This window comes from Mesocricetus auratus, unplaced genomic scaffold, assembly GCF_017639785.1.
Source record: "Mesocricetus auratus isolate SY011 unplaced genomic scaffold, BCM_Maur_2.0 Super-Scaffold_100010, whole genome shotgun sequence".
NCBI lineage: Eukaryota > Metazoa > Chordata > Mammalia > Rodentia > Cricetidae > Mesocricetus > Mesocricetus auratus.
The window spans coordinates 1,543,531-1,563,927 of record NW_024429194.1 but is presented as its reverse complement, the minus strand read 5'-3'; the positions used below and the strand labels follow the sequence as shown (position 1 = coordinate 1,563,927).

Genomic DNA, 20,397 nt, shown 5'->3' with positions numbered 1-20,397 from the left:
AAACAAAAACACCTACTTTGCAAGTCTGAGGACCTGAGTCAACCTCCAGAACCCACATAAACCCAGACCAAGAACATCTGTAATCCCAGAGTAATCCCAGTGCTTTGATGTTGTCCCTGACCTCCACGTGTGACACACACCTGCATTCCCAAAGGTGAGTGCGCGCGCGCGCGCACACACACACACACACACACACACACACACACACATACTATGCAAATGCTAATGTAAATTATGCTTTGGTGATATTGATATGCAGGTGAGGGCTCCCCAACTGTAACAAATGTACAATGCTGGCAGAAGATATTAACTATGGGGAGGCTGTGCATGTGTGGAAGCAGAATCTGTGAGACTGGGAGACATATCTAAATTCCTTTCAATGGCACTGCAAACCAGAAACTTCTTTAGGAAAATGAAATATTGTTTGGTTGATTGAGGCAGGTTTTTCCTGTGGCCCAGGCTGGACTCAACTCAGTATGTAGATGAGGGTGACCTTCAACTTCTGATCCTCCTGCCTCCGTCTCCAGGTTTACAGTATTACAGATGTGATTCATTGTGCCCCACTTTTCTTCGAAAAAGTATACAGGGGTGGGTATTGAAGGGCGAGGGTATGTGATGTGCATGGGCTGAACACCAGCATTAATACATACCCGAGTTGAGTTAGAATTGTCTAGGCTCTGTGACGTGAGGAGCGTACACAGTGACATGAAACAGCTCTCATTGTTTTAAATTAGACTGAAGATGATTCTTCTCAACTTCAGAACTGGGTTTCTTTTGAATTCTAACAGGTTTACTTTTGGGGTTTAATAAATATTGCTTCCAAGAAGCCAGTCTGACATCAGAGTGAGGAGAGGTGTACAGCCTGATTTAGACCCTTCCTGGAGAACAGCTGACACGCGTGGAGGTGTCTGGATGGTCGTCAGGAGTCACAAGACACACCGGATTTGTAGTTTATACTCCTTATCTGATGGGGGTGACGGGGGATAACCTCACACGTACCTCCATCAGACACTGTCTCAAGGCAGCAGGAAGAAGGTAGTCTCCCTCTGCAGACTGAGTTCTGTTTCTCATCTAGGTTTCGGTTTCCTAAAAAAGAAGTCATCCGTTCCGTGAAAACTGGCTGTTTCTCACACTCCGCTTACATTAGCTTGCTGCTGTAGCTTCCCTGGAAGCCAAGCAGCAGCACAAGTGGACATCATTTAGCTCTGTGTGACCAGGGGAAATATGAGAGGGGAAGAGTTTTCTCCCTTGCCCTCCTCAAGCCTGTAACTTAGATGCCCCACTGAGTGGAATTTTCCCAAGCCATTCCTCCTCTCCACCATCCTCTGGCTTGAAGTGACCGTGGCTCTTCTTACCGCCCCTCTGTTGTCCCTGGGGACTTGGCTCCTAGCACTTGTGAAAGGCGATCTGGGTTAGAAATGCTTTTCTGGAGGAAGCAGTGTATTTGTAAAGGACGGAGTTACACAAATCACCCTGGGTGTGCTACACGCAGAGAGTCAAGCATCTCTGTCCTAGTCACACACTCACAAAAGGCCTCACTTTGAGAGGCAAGCTACCCAGGACAAAACGGCAGAGATGCTCTGAGTCTTTTGTGGGTTTTTTTTTTTTTCCTTTCTCGGTTTTAGAATAGCTGTTTCCTGCTTCTACAGCTGCTGGGTGTGTCCCTCCTCCTGTTCCTGTGATCTAAACCTGAAAAAGGGGATCTCAGAAAAAGAATAAAGAAGTTAAAGTCAAGTTGTAAGTTCACACACTTCCACACACCCATTGTTTATTTACAGGGTCCCCATCTTACATCCACAGGGCCTCATCCCATTCCATTCTGGAGAACATTTTTTTGCCTTCCGGCAGAACTAGTTTTTCAAAACAAAATAAAAGTTGACATTAAGTAGTATATCATTTCAGCTTTGCGAGTCTAAAACCTAAATGCTGCTTCTGACTCAAAGCCTCGTTCCTTAAGATTCACTCTTTAAATCAACCATACACAAGGAAAAGACAGGAGAGGGCATTTAATGGCATAACTGTGTTGTTCCCTCTCTTTGATCTCCCTAGCCTCTAAGCTTTCTCCCAGGGAAGAACTGTTGTTGTTTGGGAAACATCCAGTGGAGATGGGAAGAAAAATTGTTCCCTATATTAACAGCTCTGAGCATCCTTAGGCTCTTCACAAATCAGAGTTCCCATTTTCCTCTGTCCTAGGTGCATTTTTCATGGAGTGCTGGGCTCTTGACTTTCCTGTAGTTCTTTAGCCAGCAAAGTCATTTCTCCAACCAGCACCCTATACTCTAACCAGGATTGGGGAAACTTTGATAATGGAGATAAATGGTGTTTTCCTCTGGTCACTGAAACACGATTCTAACCAAACATAATAAATGCCGTACTGCATTTGGACAAAATTGACTAGTAATTCCTTAGTGGGTCAACTTTGCAGCAAACCTTATGATGAGGCCCTTTTCACTTGATCTTATTGAGATGTTCCTCAATCGGCTATTCACAAGTTCAGTGACAGACATGGTTTGGTATATGGTCTTTACTATGGACCTGAGGTTTATTTATTTTTAGTTAATTTTTGTTTGTGAGTGTGTGTGTCTGTCTGTGTTTGTATGCACACAGGCATGTGGGTCTCCACAGAGGCCAGAAGGGGGACTGGATTTCACTGGAGCTGGAGTGACAGGTGATTGTGAAGCTCCTGATATGCTTCTAACTGCTGAGCCATCTCTCTAACCTGTCCAATCTATCTATCTATCTATCTATCTATCTATCTATCTATCTATCTATCTATCTACCTACCTACCTACCTATAATGTATTTGAGTCAGGTTTCACTGTGTAGCCTTGACTATCCTGGAACTCACTCTGTAGACCAGGCTGGCCTTGAACTCATAGAGATTCCCCTTGCCTCTGCCTCCTGAGTGCTGGGATTAAAGGCATGCGCCACCATCGCCCTGTTGTTTTTCATTAAATACAGTGGCTACCTACTACCCCTTAAGCGACTGTTCTCTGCACTGGCTGGAAATTCTGTTCCCCCAGGCACCGGCTCTATCACAGCTACTAAAGGAGCTTTATCTAAGTCTCTATGCTTTTATAGAACTCAAGATTCAAAGGTTGATGTGAAATTATTTTCGCTCCGAGAGGCTGAATAGCAAATAGCTAACCTTCTCTCCTTGCTCATCTCCGGGGGAAAAAAAAGGTGTCTTTCTGCTCAGCCCCCACTAAGGAACCCTAGCTACACTTAGTTCCTCCCTACAATTTTCTGTCAGCGACTTGCTGATTCAGCCTCCTGACTCCAGGTTAGTTGTATCTATCTACCTGTCAATAATCTATCTCTATCATCTGTCTATCTATCTGTCTGTCTGTCTGTCTATCTATCTATCTATCTATCTATCTATCTATCTATCCATCCATCCATCCATCCATCCATCCATCCATCTATCTATCTTCAAGACAGGGTTTCTCTCTGTATAACAGCTCTGGCTGTCCTGGAATTCACTATGTAGACTAGGCAGACCAGGCTGGCCTGGAACTCATAGATATCCTCCTGCCTCTGCCTCCCAAGTGCTGTGATTAAAGGCATACACCACCAATGCTAGGCCAGGTTAATTTTATTTAATCAAACAAATGTAACAAAAGCAGTAGAAGAAAAAGTAACACAATTAAGGATGAGCCCAAAATACTGTCCACGCCCAAAAGGGTACAAGGGTATGCAAAACAGGTGAAATATTTAAAGAAAGGAAAAGGAAAAGCTCTCTCCCCGGGAAGCCTATCATGCTTCTAATCTTCCCAGCTTGTGTGTAAGTGCTGTCTCCTGTTAATAAAAATATTTGTTTTCCCATTGCATTGGTTCACTTAGAGCAGACAGTATTTTGGGCTCACCCCTACAACACAACTTTATATGGTAAAAATAATATTCCACAACATCCCCCACCACATTTATTTTTTGAAATGTTACTGTGTTGCTCTTGTTATTCTCTAGAATAAGAAAACACTTGAATTTAATCTAGGGATATCCTGTGCTTCCTAGGTTAGGACTACAGATGGGCTTGGTTTCAAAGCTTTAATGTTACTGGATGTCTTTTTAATTATCAGTGACTCTCCCACAGAACTGGGGTTCTCTGACTCTTCCTTTTCTTCTGTTACTTAATTGAATCCCTCCACCACCCCCCTTTTGTCCTTTTTGAGGTAGTCTCATTTATTCCAGACTGAATTAAAATTCACCACGTAGCCCAGCAAATCTCTGAATTCATGCCCAGTGCTGAGACTCTAGGTGGATAACACCACACTCAACATCTTAATTACTTTTCTGTTGCTTTGATAAGGCTTGGTGGTTCCATGACCATCATGGAAAGGGAGCATGGCAGTGGGCAGGCAAGAATGGCACTGGAGCGGAAGCTGAGAGATCACGTCTTGAGGCACACAAAGCTCACATTCAGTAACATTTCTCCCAGTCCTTCCCAAACAGTTCCACTGACTGGGGAGGGGGAGAGGGAACGCAATGACGACCAAGCATTTAAATACATGAGTCCTGTGGAGGATATTCTCATTCAAGCCACTACATCCTGTTTATGGGTTTCAAGCATGCTAGGCTAGTACTCTACCAACTGAGGTACATTCCTAGCCCCCAGTTCCTTTTCTTTGCCGTGGGATAGGAAGTTTCTTATGGGCATGCCATGCCATCTGTAGCTTTCATTCTGTGGCTCACCTTTCAATATCCTATAGGTTGAGAGCATCTGGGCTTATTTTATAGCCTACACAGCCACGCCCACCCTAGTGACATACCTCCTCCAGCTTTTACCACCTCCCAAAACAGTGCCACCAGCTAGGGATCAAGCATTCCATACATCAACCTATAAGGGGACATTTCACATTCAAGGCACAATATATATTTACTCCAAAGATGCTGAACAAACCAGCTCTGCTATTATATGCCTGTGATCCCAGCAGTCTGGAGGCTGGGACAGGATGATTGTGCGATGTAACTAATTTACTACCTAATTTCTGGGAGAAGACACGTCTGTACTTGGGATGTTGAAAGGTAAGAAAGGACTAGTTTTCCCATTAGCCCATCCCTCTGATAGCACGCTGCTCAGTTCGTACTTTTTGTGTGCATGGGTATGCATACATGTGGAAGCCAGAGGTCCACTGCAGGTACCTGTCTTCCTTTATCTTTCTATAATGTTTTCTTTCTTTCTTTTAGCTTTCTTTAAATTTAAATTACAAACAAGGTTGCTTCACATGTCAATCTCAGCTCCTTCTCCCTCCCCGGCCCCCTCACCCATTCACCAGGACCCCCAGGCCCCCCCCCACCTAATACCCACTCCATTCCCCAGGGAGGGTTGAGGCCCTCTATGGGAATCTCCAGAGTCTGTCATTTCATTCAGGGCAGGGACTAGGCCCTCCCCCCAAGAGTCCAGGCCGAGAGAGCATCCCTCATTGTGGGATGGGCACCCAAAGCCTGTTTGTATTCCAGGGATACTACCTAAGGCCCCATAGATTGCCTAGGCCTCCTCACTGACACCCACATTCAGGGGGTCTGGATCAGTCCCATGCTGGCCACCCAGCCATCAGTCTGGGTTCCAAGAGCTCCCCCTTGTTCAGGTCAGCTGTCTCTGTGGGTTAAACAAGCCCAGTCTTTGCTTATCAGTCCTCCCTCTCTGTCTCTGGGTTCCTTGAGTTCTGTTTAGTGTTTAGCTGTGGGTGTCTGCCTCTGCTTCCATCAGTCATTGGTTGAAGGTTCTGTTTCCCAGACTCTCTGGCAGTGGGATTGTAGGCTGGCACTCCCCTGATTCATGTCTAAAATCCATATATGAGCGAGTACATATCATGCTTGTCTTTTTGTGACTGGGTTACCTGACTCAGGATGGTTTCTTTTAGTGCCACCCATTTGCCTATAAATTTCAAGATTCCATTTTTTTTTTACCGCTGGATAGCACTTCATTGTGTAAATGTGTTTTCTGAGACAAGGTTTCTACTGATTAGAAACTAACAGATTAGCTTTGTGGGCAAGCCAATCAGCTCCAGGATCTATCTGTCTAATTCCTTCCCTAGCACTGGGGTTACAGAGATAGACTACCAATCTTAGCTTTTTATAAGGGGGCTGGGATCTGAACTCAGGTCTTCATGTTTACACATGCACTTTACTGTCTGAGCCATGTCCTCAATCTCCTGTGGTTTGTATCCTTTTTTTTTTTAAAAGATGTTTTTATTTTATTTATTTTTTGTCTGTATCATTACATTATTGTTTATGTTACATATTCCAATGAATACATAAACTCTTTTTTAAAAAAGTAAGGCACATAAAAAGCCTTCTGTGCAAGTTCCATATCATTTTAAAATCCTATGGGCTAATAAAAGCAATTTCAACTACAGAATTAGAGACATCTAGAAAAAAAACATGATAGCTTGAGAGCAGAATCCCGAACCAATATTAGGTTTCACCTCATGGCACAATTAGTCAGCAAACCCAAGGTTTGTATTATAACAGTGTGGCTAAGGTGCCATTACAGAATCATAGCCAGCTTATTCACATATGTACAGTCAGGTCCCCGAGTATAATTATACAGCCTACATGAAAACAGCTTCTAACTGTACTTGTGCCCTGCTTTATCACAGGTAAGGGATTTGGCATTTTCAGTCTTTTTGCATGCTGTGCTTGCTGTTCACAGAGCCTGGTTATACGATGCTGAAGACCATGGAGAGATACTGCTCATATGACACCTGAATCCAGCCATCCTGATCTGTGTCATAGCATCTGAATATGTCTGTCAACCTCTACAAGACGATGCAGCCCTGGATGAAGTCATTAAATGCGATCTGCCCTCGTCCTTGTCTATCAAATTTGCAGATGAGGATGTCATGGAACTGATCAGAGAGCCGATAGCCAAACACTGAGAGTGCTTGCTTGAGCTCGTTCTTGTCAATCATCCCGGAGTTTCCCTGTCATAGGTTCGCAAGATGCTCTACCAGTCTGTGATGTACTTCCACACACCTGTAAATTCACTGAAGTTCACTCCAGCCTTGTTTTCTGAGTCAAACATAGAAATGATTGACCTAACAGTCACTGGATTAAATGGAGTCCAAGTCCCATTGGATAATGCTTGCTGAAGCTCATTGTCTGAAATCACCCCACTTCTGTCTTTATCAATCCGCTGGAAGACGTTCCACAGGAAGCTCTGTTTTTATTTTATATATGAGAATGTTTTGACTACATGTACATAATTGCATCACGTGTGTTCAGTGCCCATGGAGGCCTGAAGACGGTGTCACATTCCCCTGGAACTGGAGTTACAGATGTCTGTGAGCCACCAAGTGTGTGATGGGATGATGGCAACTGAGCCCAAGTCCTCTGCAAGAAAAGCCAGTGCTTTTAATCACGTATCCATTTCCAGTCCCATGAGGCAGCCTCTTTTGCTCCTGAACAGGCTGTGTCTTCCTCCTTTCTCAGAAGAGCACACCTTATCCCGCCCTCCCCTCACTGAGTTGTCACATGTCACTTTCTCTATTTGTGTCTTGACCTGCTAGGGTCTAGTGGGTGAAGCAGCCTGCTTTAGCACTGATCCCTCTTTTCCATTCAGAGGCTGCAAAGTCTGTACAGGATGAGCAGCTCCACCATCATAGCCCTTCCCAGAGTGTCGGTGCAGCCTGCTCCCCACCCACCCATTCACCCCTCACCCATGCACTCACTGTACCAGCCAGAGTTTAGTCATGTCTTCCTGCCTTGTTACACCACACCCTTGGCTAGTGTACTGGTCCTTTGCAACATGCTAGTTGAATAACATTTAGTTTCTTTCTTTCTTTTTTCTTTTTTTTTTTTTTTTTTTTTTTTTTTTGGTTTTTCGAGACAGGGTTTCTCTGTGGCTTTGGAGGCTGTCCTGGAACTCACTTGGTAGTCCAGGCTGGTCTCGAACTCACAGAGATCCGCCTGCCTCTGCCTCCCTAAAGGCGTGCGCCACCAACGCCCGGCTAACATTTAGTTTCTTTTGCTTTGTTCCTGTTACCTTTTTGCTTGATTAAGCTTCTTGAACAATTGATTTCTAGGATTCTTTGCAAAACTGCTTTGCTTTTTCCACTTTCTGGGATTATGTGGCTAGATCTGTACAGCAGCACCTTTGGCCCATCAGCCCCGATGCCAACTTCAAAGGAAACGTACCTAATTATCAACAGGCTGAGAAGCAGAAAAGCTATACCAAATTCTTTTGATACAAGGCACATATCCTCCAAGAAAATAGTAGAGTTTGGGGCTGGAGAGATGGCACAGTGGTTAAGAATACTAGCTGGTCTTCCAGAGGTCCCGAGTTCAATTCCCAGCAACCACATGATGGCTCACAACCATCTGTAATGAGATCTGGTGCATTCTTCTGGCCTGCAGGGATACAGGATTCTATGCAGACGGAACACTGTATAATACACAATAAATAAATAAACTTTAAAAATAAAAAAAGAAAGAAAATGGTAGAATTGAGGCAGTTTAACTTCAGTCTAATGTCTCTCCAGGCCCTCCTTGCTTTATTAATTTATTTGTTTATTTTGGGACAGGATCCTAGGCTGACCTCAAACTTCAGATCTCCTTACCTCACCCAAATGCTGAGATTACAGGCATGTAACACCACTTCCAGTCCTTAGTACTTTTATGTGACTTCAAAGAAGTTTAACTTTTATTTTCACTTTCCTTTTTAAGATAAAATTTAAAAAGTAAAACATGAACTGGGCGTTGGTGGCGCACACTTTTAATCCCAGCACTCAGGAGTCAGAGACAGGCGGATCTCTGTGAGTTGGAGGCCAGCCTGGTCTACAGAGTTCCAGGACAGCCTCCAAAACAATACAGAGAAACCCTGTCTCAAAACAAAACAAAACAAAACAAAACAAAACAAAACAAAACAAGTACAATATGGAGTTCTGTGGCATACACTGTTCCTCCCAGCTACCTGGGAGATTGGAGGGTTAAGATCACTTAAGCTTGGGACTAGCTTGGTTAGCATAAGGAGACTAGCTGAAAGACAAAACGAAACAAAAAAGTTGGGCATGGTAGCTTAGAACCTCTTAGGGGGCTGAGACAGGAAGACTGTCCTGAGTTGCTAGACCATCCCTCAAAAGCGAACAAACCAATAGTACTGGAGAGGCGGCTTCAGAGGACCTGGATTTGATTCTCAGCATCCACAAAGGTGGCTAAAAACCATCTGCATTTCCAATTCTCTGGCCTCTGTGGGCAGAGGTACATGTAGTATAGATATACAAACAGGCAAAAACTCACCCACATTGAAAACAAAACAACCAACCAACCAAACACCCTAAACAGACAAGTGTTGAATCCAGCAACACAAAACCATGCCATGACCAAGTGGTATTTATTCTACAAATGTACTTTTCTTTTTTTCTGACAGCACTTTTGATTGAATTGAGGACTTCACATGTGTGCCAGGCAAGTGCTTAATCACTGAGATATTTGTGTTAGGAAGGTAATCGTATGAAAATATTAAGAAAAAAAATTACAATCAGTGTCCCAGATACCTAAAAGTCACTAGATAATTTTTTTTGTTGTTGTTTTCAAGACAGGGTTCCTCTGTAGCTTTGGAACCTCTCCTGCACTCACTCTGTAGACCTGGCTGGCTTCAAACTCACTGAGATCCGCCTGCCTCTGCTTTCTAAGTGCTGGGATCAAAGGTGTGTGCCACTACTGCCCAGCAGGTAAAATTTTATAATCAATACAATAAGAAAAAAATGGGTTCTTTTAAAACTTGTTAAATGTTAGTAATCACAAAAGCTGTTATTATTATTGGAAAAAACACAAAACACCTACCAGCTACCCCACAGTATAAAGGCATGTCTAGATCCTTGCTGAGATGGGCCATTTATTTCTGCTATGAGGGTGGCTCCTTTATCTTCTTGGTTGTTCTGAAGTATCAGAGTCCAAGGCTTTCTAACGGGAGTTATAATTGGCAGGTCAAGGTACCCTTGCTCTATCTCTAGACAAGAATGAACACACTCTGGAAACAGGACGTCTAATTCAGAGATTTGAGGGTAGAAAGTACCAAATTCTCAGAGGTCTATGCCAAACCAAGACCAGCTATTGGCTCTACTCTTCGGTTCCACCCTCGGGCATCCTTTTCACTGGGACAGTGCCATAAAAAGGTCTCTGATTTCATAAACAGGTTGTATACTATAGACAGTGTTCTTCCTTTGAGTTATTCCAGCTGGCATTTTGCTTGCACCTTTAGAATCTGTTTTGGAATTCTAGAAGGCCAGTACAGCCAGTAGATGCCGTTGTCATGGGTTTATTCTCATTTCTTTAGCTGTGTATGTGAACTTTGTGCTTGTAGATCAAGCACTCCTTAAACCCTGGATAATTAATGATGAGAGCTGGTGGTTTACTGGCAGGGAAGGACATGCCCATGTGAGTGTCTCATGATCCTCTTGCCTCAATTGCCCAAAAGATGGGTTACAGGCATGCACTACCACCCAGCCCTTTCTTCTTAGGACTTTTGCTTTTCAGGAGTTTGGTTTCCATAGCACATAATCCAGACATGGAGACAAACTGCTTGTAATCTCATGTTTGGGAGGTGTAAGTAGGAGGGTTACAAGTTCAAGACCATCTTCAGCTATACAGGGAGTTTGAGGCCAGTCTGGGTTGGAGATTTTGCCTCAAAAATTATTTTTTCATTAATAAAATTAGTTTTCTTTCTTTTTTGAGAGGGTCTCAAAGGCAACCTTGGCCTTTAGTTTGTTATGCAGTTTAGCCTGGCCTTGACCTCCAATCCTGGGTCCCAGTATTCTGAATGTTGGTGCTAGAGATTTACATGTGTTGGCCATCATGCCTAGCTGAGCTTGAGGTTGGATGTTGGCTTTACCACCCCACTCCCGCAGTTCTGGGATCGAGCCCAAGGGCTTTGACATGCTAGACAATTACTCTTGCCTATTACACACCACTACTATTCTATTACACTAGCTTCTTTATTAAAAAAAATGTAAAAGCTATGAATTTTCCTGTGTTTTACTTTGATAATTCAGTATTTTAAAAATTTTTATCCATTCATACCTTATGTATAGCAATAGTTCACATATTAAGTAACTGTAAATAGAATGATTCAACATCTCTCATTTTTACAGACTGTTTTCCTTTCTCACAGATGGGACAGCCTGCTGAATAGAGTCCTGGCTTCACTAGAATGAAGACACCTCATGGAGTCAGCTTGCTACCTGTACACCGGTTCTGATTGACTTGAAGAGGCAGTCTTCCTCTTCCCCAGGCACATGTTTTCCTTTGAGTGTTAAAACGACTTCCAGATGTGTCCATTTAGCTCTGTCCGAAGATAACTGCCTTTTAATAATTTATTCTTGGGTGCTGGGGATTGAACCCATGACTTTGCACATGCTAGGCAAGCTCTCTACCTGGGCTACATTTACCAGCTGAAGAACTTTTAAAATTAGGTAGTCTTTAACCAAATTTAAAGTAGATGACCTTGTGTCTTTCCTCTAGGCTGCAAAGGGCTCCTGTTGCCTTATGAGAATATCTCAGGCTTAAACACATTCCTCATGGATGCAGTAGGGGGCTTATGTGGCTTGGGAGTTCCCGCCCCGAGGTTCTAAGAGGTATATAACGATTGGAGTGAGGGAACTTTGTGATAGTGTAGCCACCTCCTTTAAGTTGCCCAGAGCTCTTCAGTGGTATAGCTGTTTGGGAGCTGACTCTTCATGGTATAATGTCCTGGTAAAGCTGCCTTGAGTCATTTGCGGCCCTATATGAAATCCCAATGAATTCATCGATTCACCATCTGGATTTGGATGGAATCCTTTCTTTGGTTTGTTGTTACCTTTTCCATCCAGGTGAATAGATGCTTTTCCCCACCCCACCCCCAAGTCACATGACAAGAACTTGAGAGTCAATATATCTGGCTCTGCAGACCAAGTGGTCTTTTGTTTATACTGCTTGACTGCCATCAAAATGGGAAAGCAACTGTAGAAAATCAGTGAATGGCTGTGTCTTACTTGGTTCACAATGTAGTTTGTTAATTCCTGGTTTAGACCACACCATGTACTTTCACATCAGAAGTGAGTCGCAGAAATGGGAGGGAAAACCCACACTTTAATAATGTACTTTATTAACTGGTCTGTTAAGCCTAAAAAGCCAATCTGCCAAGTTACCATAATTTTGTGATATAAATATTTTCAGCTAATGATATGTCTATGAAAGATACAAGGTAGCCACCATTCATTTATCTTCATTCAGGGGAGCCTTAAACACAGCAGCGTTACTCTTATACTTCTCTGTAATCTCTCTGATATTTTCCAGGAGGTCTTCAGACATGCAATCTTCATACTCTCTGTTAGCTTTAGCAATCTGCTCTTCAAGATGTTTCTAGTGGGAACAATTCACAAGGCTTAATGTACAAACATTAGTTTTGTTTTACGTGTGACATTTACACATCAGAATGACATTTATAAATTAAGAAAAGGACCAGTTGGATCTAATATAAGATGACTGTAAACTCAAAACTTGAAAGGCTGAGGCAGGAGGATCACAGTTTAATACCAGTCAGGACTGCCAAGAAAGACCATCTCAAAAGGAAAAAAAAATATTCTGTTTGTTTGGTTTTCGTTTTTGAGACAGGGTTTCCCTATGTAGTCTTGGCTTGTCTTGAACTCAGAGATCTGCCTGCTTCTGCCCCCAGAGATAACCATTTGCCTAACTGGTATGTTTTTCAATATCTCTAATCCTCTCAGAGCTGTGTGTGTTTATGATATGCAGTCATTTGTGCAGATGTTTTGGTGAATAGATAGCACATCCAATACAAAGAATAGTCACATGAGAATACAATATCTAACAAAACTTGGGTTTGTATAAGGACATTATAATGTTTACAATCAGCCCAGTTGCCTCATGATATATTTCCAAATGTAACCCCATCATTAGGCAACATGATTATTACTGAGTTGGGACCTGGTTTTTAAATTTCATTTATTACATGTAATGCATGAATATTTTTGCTTGTATTTTTGTTTGTTTTTCTTATTCTAAGATAAATCGTCACTGTGTAGCTCAGGGCGGCCTGGAAATCATGGTCCTCTTGCTTCAGGCTCTGGAGGGTTAGGATTACAGACATGTACCACCATCATGCCCAGTGCTTGCTTGGTATTTTATAGTTTGCTCATGTTGATACATATAGCTAGTTTTATTTATACATTGCGCCGGACGTTGGTGGCGCACGCCTTTAATCCCAGCACTTGGGAGGCAGAGGCAGGTGGATCTCTGTGAGTTCGAGACCAGCCTGGTCTACAAAGTGAGTTCCAGGACAGCCTCCAAAGCCACAGAGAAACCCTGTCTCAAAAAAAAATTATTTATACATTGTTAGACTGTAGTCATATCTTTTTTTTTTCCCCACAGAGATCTGCCTGCTGCTGTCTTGGGATTGAAGGTGTGGGCCACCGCTGCCAGGCTGATTTGTCTCTTTTGAGACAGTGTCTCCCTCTGTAGTTCCTTTTGCCTGGGCCTATGTAGTGTTGGGATTATAATCATGTGTGATTCATTATACCTAGCCTTAAGCCAAGGATCTTGACATTCCAAGTACTGGAATTACAGTGTGTTACCATTCTGACTAAGAAGTCAGAATTTTAATTAAGTTGAATTTAGAAAGAATTTCTGTTTGTGCTGGGTAGTGGTTGTGCACACCTTTGATCCCAGTGCTCAGGAGGCCAAGGTAGGAGGATCTCTGAGTTCGAGACCAGCCTGGTCTACAGAGTGAGTTCCAGGACAGCCAGGACTATAGAGAAATCCTGTCTCAAAAAACAAAAAACAAAAAAAACAAAACAAAAAATCCAACCCAAACAAAATCCTTCTTATTGTATCTATCTAATTTAAGAACATTTCATAACCAATGAATTGTAAAGATAATCTCAATCTAGCGTCACATTAAGTTTGTAATCCATTTGGACCTGAGTTCTGTGTAAGGCAGTATCCAACACCATCAGTGAGTAGTTTATTTTCGTCAGTATTCTACAGAGCTCCCTTCTCACATACCAATTGTTTTCATGCTCATGCAGAGATCTGCCTGTCTCTCCTCCTGAATGCATGAGAAAGACGTGTGCTAACAATGCCCAGCTTACTTTTGAACTCTTTGAGACAGGCCAGGTGTGAACTAATAGCAATCCTATTGCCTCAACTTCCTAAATGCTAGCATGGACACCATGACAAACCTATATCTGCACAACTCCTCCTCTGAGTGTGGTGTATGTATGTGAACAAAAACACTACTTTATAAAGTATACAAGTGGTCTCCTGTAACCTTGCCACACCAGTGGACAAGATTCTTTTAACAAATCACTCATTTCTATAAAAATGAAATTTGTCATTTAATTCTTATAGAAACCAAGCAGCTCTTAGAATTCAGCTAAGACCTGAATACTTACTTCCAAAGATCCTACATGTGTAGCAACCATCTCTAAAAGGCGCTGTAAGTTATTTCCTACTTTTCTTCTTTCTTCAGTTGTGGTTTGCACAACTAGTTGGTATCTATAGAATGAAAAAAAAAGACAACTCTTGTTTAATGTCTTAGAAAATAAGTAAATAAGTTAGTACAGTATAGTAATCTGAGAAAAATGTAAAATCTGCATTTGTTTATGTTACTATTTCGCCTGAGAAATATTTGGTGACTATAGAAACCATGCCTGGTAGAATCCACCCAAATACCATGTGTAAGCACACACCAGATTTCCACCAGCTGACTCAATTCATTGCATTCGTGGTCAGCTACCCTGGTGCTATATGACCTTCTCCCTCTTAGCCCAAGTGCTAGGCTACAATGCCCTGGCTTTGTAGGTCTTAAGTAGAAGAGTTCCATATTCATTGCAGTACCTACATATTTCTTTGTGTTTTTTTTTTTTTTTTTTCAAGACAGGGTTTCTGTGTCATAGCCCTGGCTGTTCTGGAACTCATTCTGTAGACCAAAGCCGGCCTTGAACTCACAGAGATCCATCCACCTCTGCCTCCTGAGTGCACTGCCACCGCCACCTGACCCTATGTACGTATTTCTTAACTAGTTAAGATCTGTCCAGCCCGGTGTGGTGGTGCATGCCTTTAATCCCAGCAAAGATAGGCAGGCTGATCTACATAGTGAGTTCCAGAACAGCTAGGGCTATTTATAAAGACCCTATCTCAAAAAACAAAAATAAATAATAAAAAAAAAGCCCAAACCAAAACAAAAAAATAGTTTCATTTCTAGGCATCAAAAGCTATTAAATGATCTAAGTGGGCAATAACTGTAATGATGGCAGGCGTCTTAATTTTTTTGCTCAAATTCTTAAAATTTCTTCATTCTTTATACCTCAAATAGTTTTATATTAGGAATTAAAGGTAAAAGACCAGAACCAGCTTTACAACGTTTAAAAAATCAGCTCTTGGTGAGGTGAACTCACTCCCGCTGGACGGCATCTAGCTCATCCATGGCTTCACGGAGGCCTTCCTTCACTGTGCTCTCCAGTAGGTGCTTGTGTTTCTCCAGGGACTTAAGCTCACTGGCACACTTCTCATCTTCTTCCTCAGCTTCCTAAAGGAGAAAACCATTTTCTTGATATTCATATTCCATTTTCTCAAGGTGTATTTAAATAAAGTGTGTAAGGCATTTAAAAAACAATGTTGCATCATTTATATTCCCAAGATGGTGACTGCCTTCTTTAATTGTTCCACTTGGGATTCCATGTGATAAACACAGATGTGCCCTTTTCAGGAGGCTTCTGGGTAGCAGTTTATTCAATAGTGTTTCAAGTCTAATTTATAGGAAACCTGGTACTTAGATTACATTTTCACACACATATTAACTATGTACAGCAAAAGTAGTTTCGATTACTCTCAGATTCCTAGGTTTGTGGAGATGATGTATGGACTTACAAAGTCTTTCACTTAAGTCCTTCCAAAAATAAATTTATACTTTCATGAAGGAAATATGATAAAAGTAAAAATGATTGTCACATATTTCACAATTCATGTGTAGATCATTGTGTTATAATTTCTAAAAATTTCACACTGCTCAAAACACATCCTATATATAATGTGGGGCAAAACAAAAGTTTCCATTTCTGACACTGTCAGTATAACTAATAGCAACACAATTGGAAAGCTTAATTAAAATGTATGAGTGACAACGAACAGGTCTCTTAATACCTGTTGGGTAAAATGCAGGTAGGACAGTGGCAGCCAGTCTTACACTTTACGTACCTTCTGGAGCCTTATGAGTAGTCTGGAAGTTAGTTGGGACAATCAGTTTGCAATGATTCTTTTTTTTTTTTTTTTTGGTTTTATGAGACAGGGTTTCTCTGTATTGTTTTCGAGGCTGTTGGTCCAGCCTGGCCTTGAACTCACAGAGATCCGCCTGCCTCTGCTTCCCAAGTGTTGGGATTAAAGGCGTGCACCACCACCGCCCAGCTTGCAATGATTCTTATTGGACAGTTACCTTACTGGGGTTCATTCTTTGGGAATACATGACACTAATTCAATAAAAATATGCAAGAGATTATGGCTTTATTACTTATTGAGACATGATATTGCTGTGTAGCTCAGGCAGGTTTCAAACCTGTGCCAATCTTCTATTCAGGGTCTTTTCAAATGTTGAGATTACAGGTAGGACTATACCAAACCTGCTTTTTTTGGTTGAGTTTTGAGGCTGTCTCTCAGCTTCTGTGTGCCACTATATCCAGCTAAGATTTCAGATTGAGTCTGGGGAACACATTGGTTAAATTCTTACCTTAACTTTTTGTTGGTAAAGATCATCGAGTTTTTGAACCTCTTCCTTCAGCATCTTCACACTTCTCTTGGTCTCTGTCTTCATGGTGTTCAGCTTGCGGAACATCAACATCTCTTTAACATTATAACACATTTATATTTCCTTTTATGCATAACGTTTATTTATTGTGTACATAGTGTTTTGCTAGCATTTATGCCTGTGCATCAATGTATGCCTGGTGCCCAATGAAGTAAGAAGAGGGAGTCAGACCCTTTGAGACTGGAGTCAGCAGATGGTTGTAAACTGCCATGTGGATATTGAAAATCAAACGTAGGCTCTTTTTAAGAGCAATAAGTATTCTCAACTGATGAGCCAACTCCTCAGCCCTTGTTTTTCTTTTAAAAAAGAACGTTTTTTCAAGATTCTATGTTATGTGTATGACTGTTTTGCATGTATGTATGTATGTATGTATGTATGTATGTATGTATGTATGTTATGTGCATACCTGGGGTCTAAAGAGTCCAGAAAAGGACATCAGTACCCTGGAACTGGAGCTACAAATGGTTGTTAACTGCCATATGGGTGCTGGTAACTGGACCTGGGTTCTTTGCAAGAGCAGCAAGTGCTCTTAATCACTGAGCCATCTTTCTAGGCCCAGCAAGCAAGCAAGCAAGCAAACAAACAAACAAAAAACCCCACAGGTGTCAAAAGAGGCAGCCTCTTTAACAGATACTGTTGGGTGAGAAAACTGGGTATATACCTGTAGAAAAGCAAAACCAGATTCTGAGTCTCACCCCACAGGAAACATTGAAAATAGATCAAAGACTTCATGTTAAGAAGTGTTGAAATTGCTAGGGAAGACATACCAGCTATGTCTTAGGTCAACAATCACCTATGTAGTTTTTTCTTTTCTTTTTCCCCGAGACAGGGTTTCTTAATAGCTAAGGAGCCAGTTCTGGAACTCACTGTATAGACCAGGCTGGCCTCAAACTCTAGAGAGCCACCTGCCTTTGCCTCCCGAGTGCTGGGATTAAAGGCGTGTACCACTACTACCCGGCAATCACCCTATATAGAAGCAGAACTTCTGAAAGGAGCATAATAGCATAGGAAACAACCAAGGACTGACAAATGGGATTATATGAAATTAAAAACTGCTTAACAACAGAAAAAGCCTCACAACTGAAGAGAGCGTACAGAATGAGAAATCACTGCCAACTAAGTATCAGATAGGGGTCTACTATGTAAGAAACAGAAAATGAAACACCATATTCAATCACTGTAAGAGGTAATGAAGTGAATAGACAGTCCTCAAAGAAGAAACAGAAATGGCTAATGACATTTGAAGAAGGGATCAACATCCTAAACCACCAGGGTAAGGCACATTAAAAAGGACCTGGGACTTTCATCAAGAAAACAAATGACAACAGACACTGGCAGGGATTTGAGGAAAGAGAAATCGTTATGCACCGTTAGTGAAAATACAAATTGCAGCTACTGTGGAAATCAGTATGCAGGTTTGCCAAAAATTGGAAAGGGCTGGAGAGACGGCTTAGTTGTTAAAGAGCACTGACAGCTCTTCCAGAGGAGCTGGGTTTGGTTTCCAGTACCCACTTGGTGGCTCACAACTGTCTGTATCCCCAGTTCCAGGGAATCTTACATCCTCTTTTGGCCTCCACAGTCACCAGACATGCAGGAAAAATACCCACATACATAAAAATAAAAATGAACAAAATGGAGCTGGAGAGATGGCTCAGCAGTTAAGAGCACTGACTGTTCTTTCAGAGGACCTGAGTTCAATTCCCAGCAACCACATGGTAGCTCACAACCACCTTGAATGAGATCTGGTGCTTTCTGCTGGCACACAGGCAGAAGACTGTATGCATAATAAATAAATAAAATATTAAAAAAAAACAAAATGAAAATTACAACCAAAACTATCATATGATCTGGCTACCTCACTTCTGAGTGCATACCCTAAAGATTCTAAGTCCTACCATAGATACAACTGAACGCTCATGTTTATTCTCGCACTGTTCACAACAGCTTAGAAAGGGAATTATCCTAGACGCCCATCCACAAAATTAAAGGCAAAATGTTCTATATATAAACTACATGACTTTATTTATCTGACTTAAAAAAAAATTGGCCAGGCGTTGGTGGTGAACGCCTTTAATACCAGCACTCAGGAGGCAGAAGCAGGTGGATCTTTGTGTGTTCGAGGCCAGCCTGGTCTACAAAATGAAGTTAAGGACAGCTAGGGCTACACAGAGAAACCAAGTCTCAAAAAAACAAAAATCATGTTGCTCAGTGGTTAAGAGCACATCTTGTTCTTCCAGAGGATCAGTATTTGATTCCCAACACCTATCCCAGGTGGTTCAGAACCACCTGTAACACCAGCTCCAGGAATCTGACAGCTCGGACTTCTGTGGGCATCTGTACCCACATATTTAAAAGTAATAAAAAATATGACATTTGCCGGAAAATGGGTCAAATTGCAAATCATCATGTTAGCTGAAATAAGATGTATTCAGAAAGATAAATAATATGTTTTCTCTCATATGTGGAACCTCAATTTAAGTTTCTATGTGTGAGGGCATTGTGTGCATGTGTGGATGGTTCATGAAACTGGAGAATAGAGCGGGAAGAAGAGATCTCAAGGGATTTGGATACAGGGGCATTCAAAGAAGGTAGTGGAATATTGTCCTGGGAAAGCAAAGGAACAGCAAGAGAGGGACATGGGGAGGGCAGAGCGCAGAGGGCAAAGAAGAAAGCATGCATAAAAATGCCATCATGATATCTACTACTGTGTAGCTAACTTAATAATCTAGTGGAAAGTATTTAATGTAGCCATCTTTCCACAGGGCAGGTGCCGTGCTATATTAGTACTAAAGACGTCTACTACAGTACCAGGCACACGGTCACACATGAAGCATCTGTTGAGCCAGCTGTTGCTGTGCATACATCCAATTCCAACACTTAGCAGGCTGTCAGGCCTGAAGATTGTGGGTTAGAGACTCGCCTATACTGAGAAAGACCATGTCTTTTTTTTTTTTTTTTTTTTGAGCAGGGTTTCTCTGTATTGCTTTGGAGGCTGTCCTGGAACTTACTCTGCAGACCACTCACAGAAATGTGCCTGCCTCTGCCTCCCAAGTGCTGGGATTAAAGACATGCACCACCAATATCCAGCAACCCACCCTGTCTTAAATAAGACAAACATATTTGCCAAATATGTTTCAATGGCAATTATTAAGCTTTGCATTTCATGTCTGTTTAATTTTCTTTATTGAGATGCCTATAAATTGTTGTATAGGTCTTCAGTAGCCTTTTGATAATTATGTTTATGTTCTATGACACTTTTTCATGTCCTAAATCCTAACCTTTAATTTTGAAAACACTCATCTGTAAAATAATTAGTTAATGGAATCTTTTTTTTCCCCCCGAGAGAGACAGGGTTTCTCTGTATTGTTTTGGAGCCTGTTCTGGAACTCGCTCGGTAGACCAGGCTGGCCTGGAACACACAGAGATCTGCCTGCCTCTGCCTCCTGAGTGCTGGGATTAAAGGCATGTGCCACCAATTCCCGGCCTATTTTTCTCATTTTACTGGTTATTTTGACTTCTCACTTTGAGCCAATTTTGAGATTTTTTATTGTTTATGCTATAATCCATCTTATTATCCATTTTCTCATTTTTTTGAGACA

General features: G+C 41.8%; 1 protein-coding gene and 1 pseudogene across 2 annotated transcripts in view; both read right to left on the bottom strand.

The window, feature by feature from the left end:
• Positions 1–6,230: 6,230 nt before the first annotated feature.
• Positions 6,231–7,624, bottom strand: LOC106022174 (annotated as a pseudogene).
• A 4,444-nt stretch (positions 7,625–12,068) lies between these two features.
• Positions 12,069–20,397, bottom strand: part of Ndc80 (NDC80 kinetochore complex component) — a 32,196-nt gene continuing 23,867 nt past the window's right edge. For both annotated transcript variants that reach the window (XM_040752821.1, XM_040752822.1), the window contains exons 14-17: positions 16,721–16,813; positions 15,396–15,526; positions 14,391–14,493; positions 12,069–12,342 (exon numbers count right to left, since the gene is read on the bottom strand). In XM_040752821.1, coding sequence (XP_040608755.1) covers positions 12,196–12,342; positions 14,391–14,493; positions 15,396–15,526; positions 16,721–16,813 — 474 coding nt within the window. In that variant the 3' untranslated portion in view covers positions 12,069–12,195. The remainder of the gene's footprint in view (positions 12,343–14,390; positions 14,494–15,395; positions 15,527–16,720; positions 16,814–20,397) is intronic.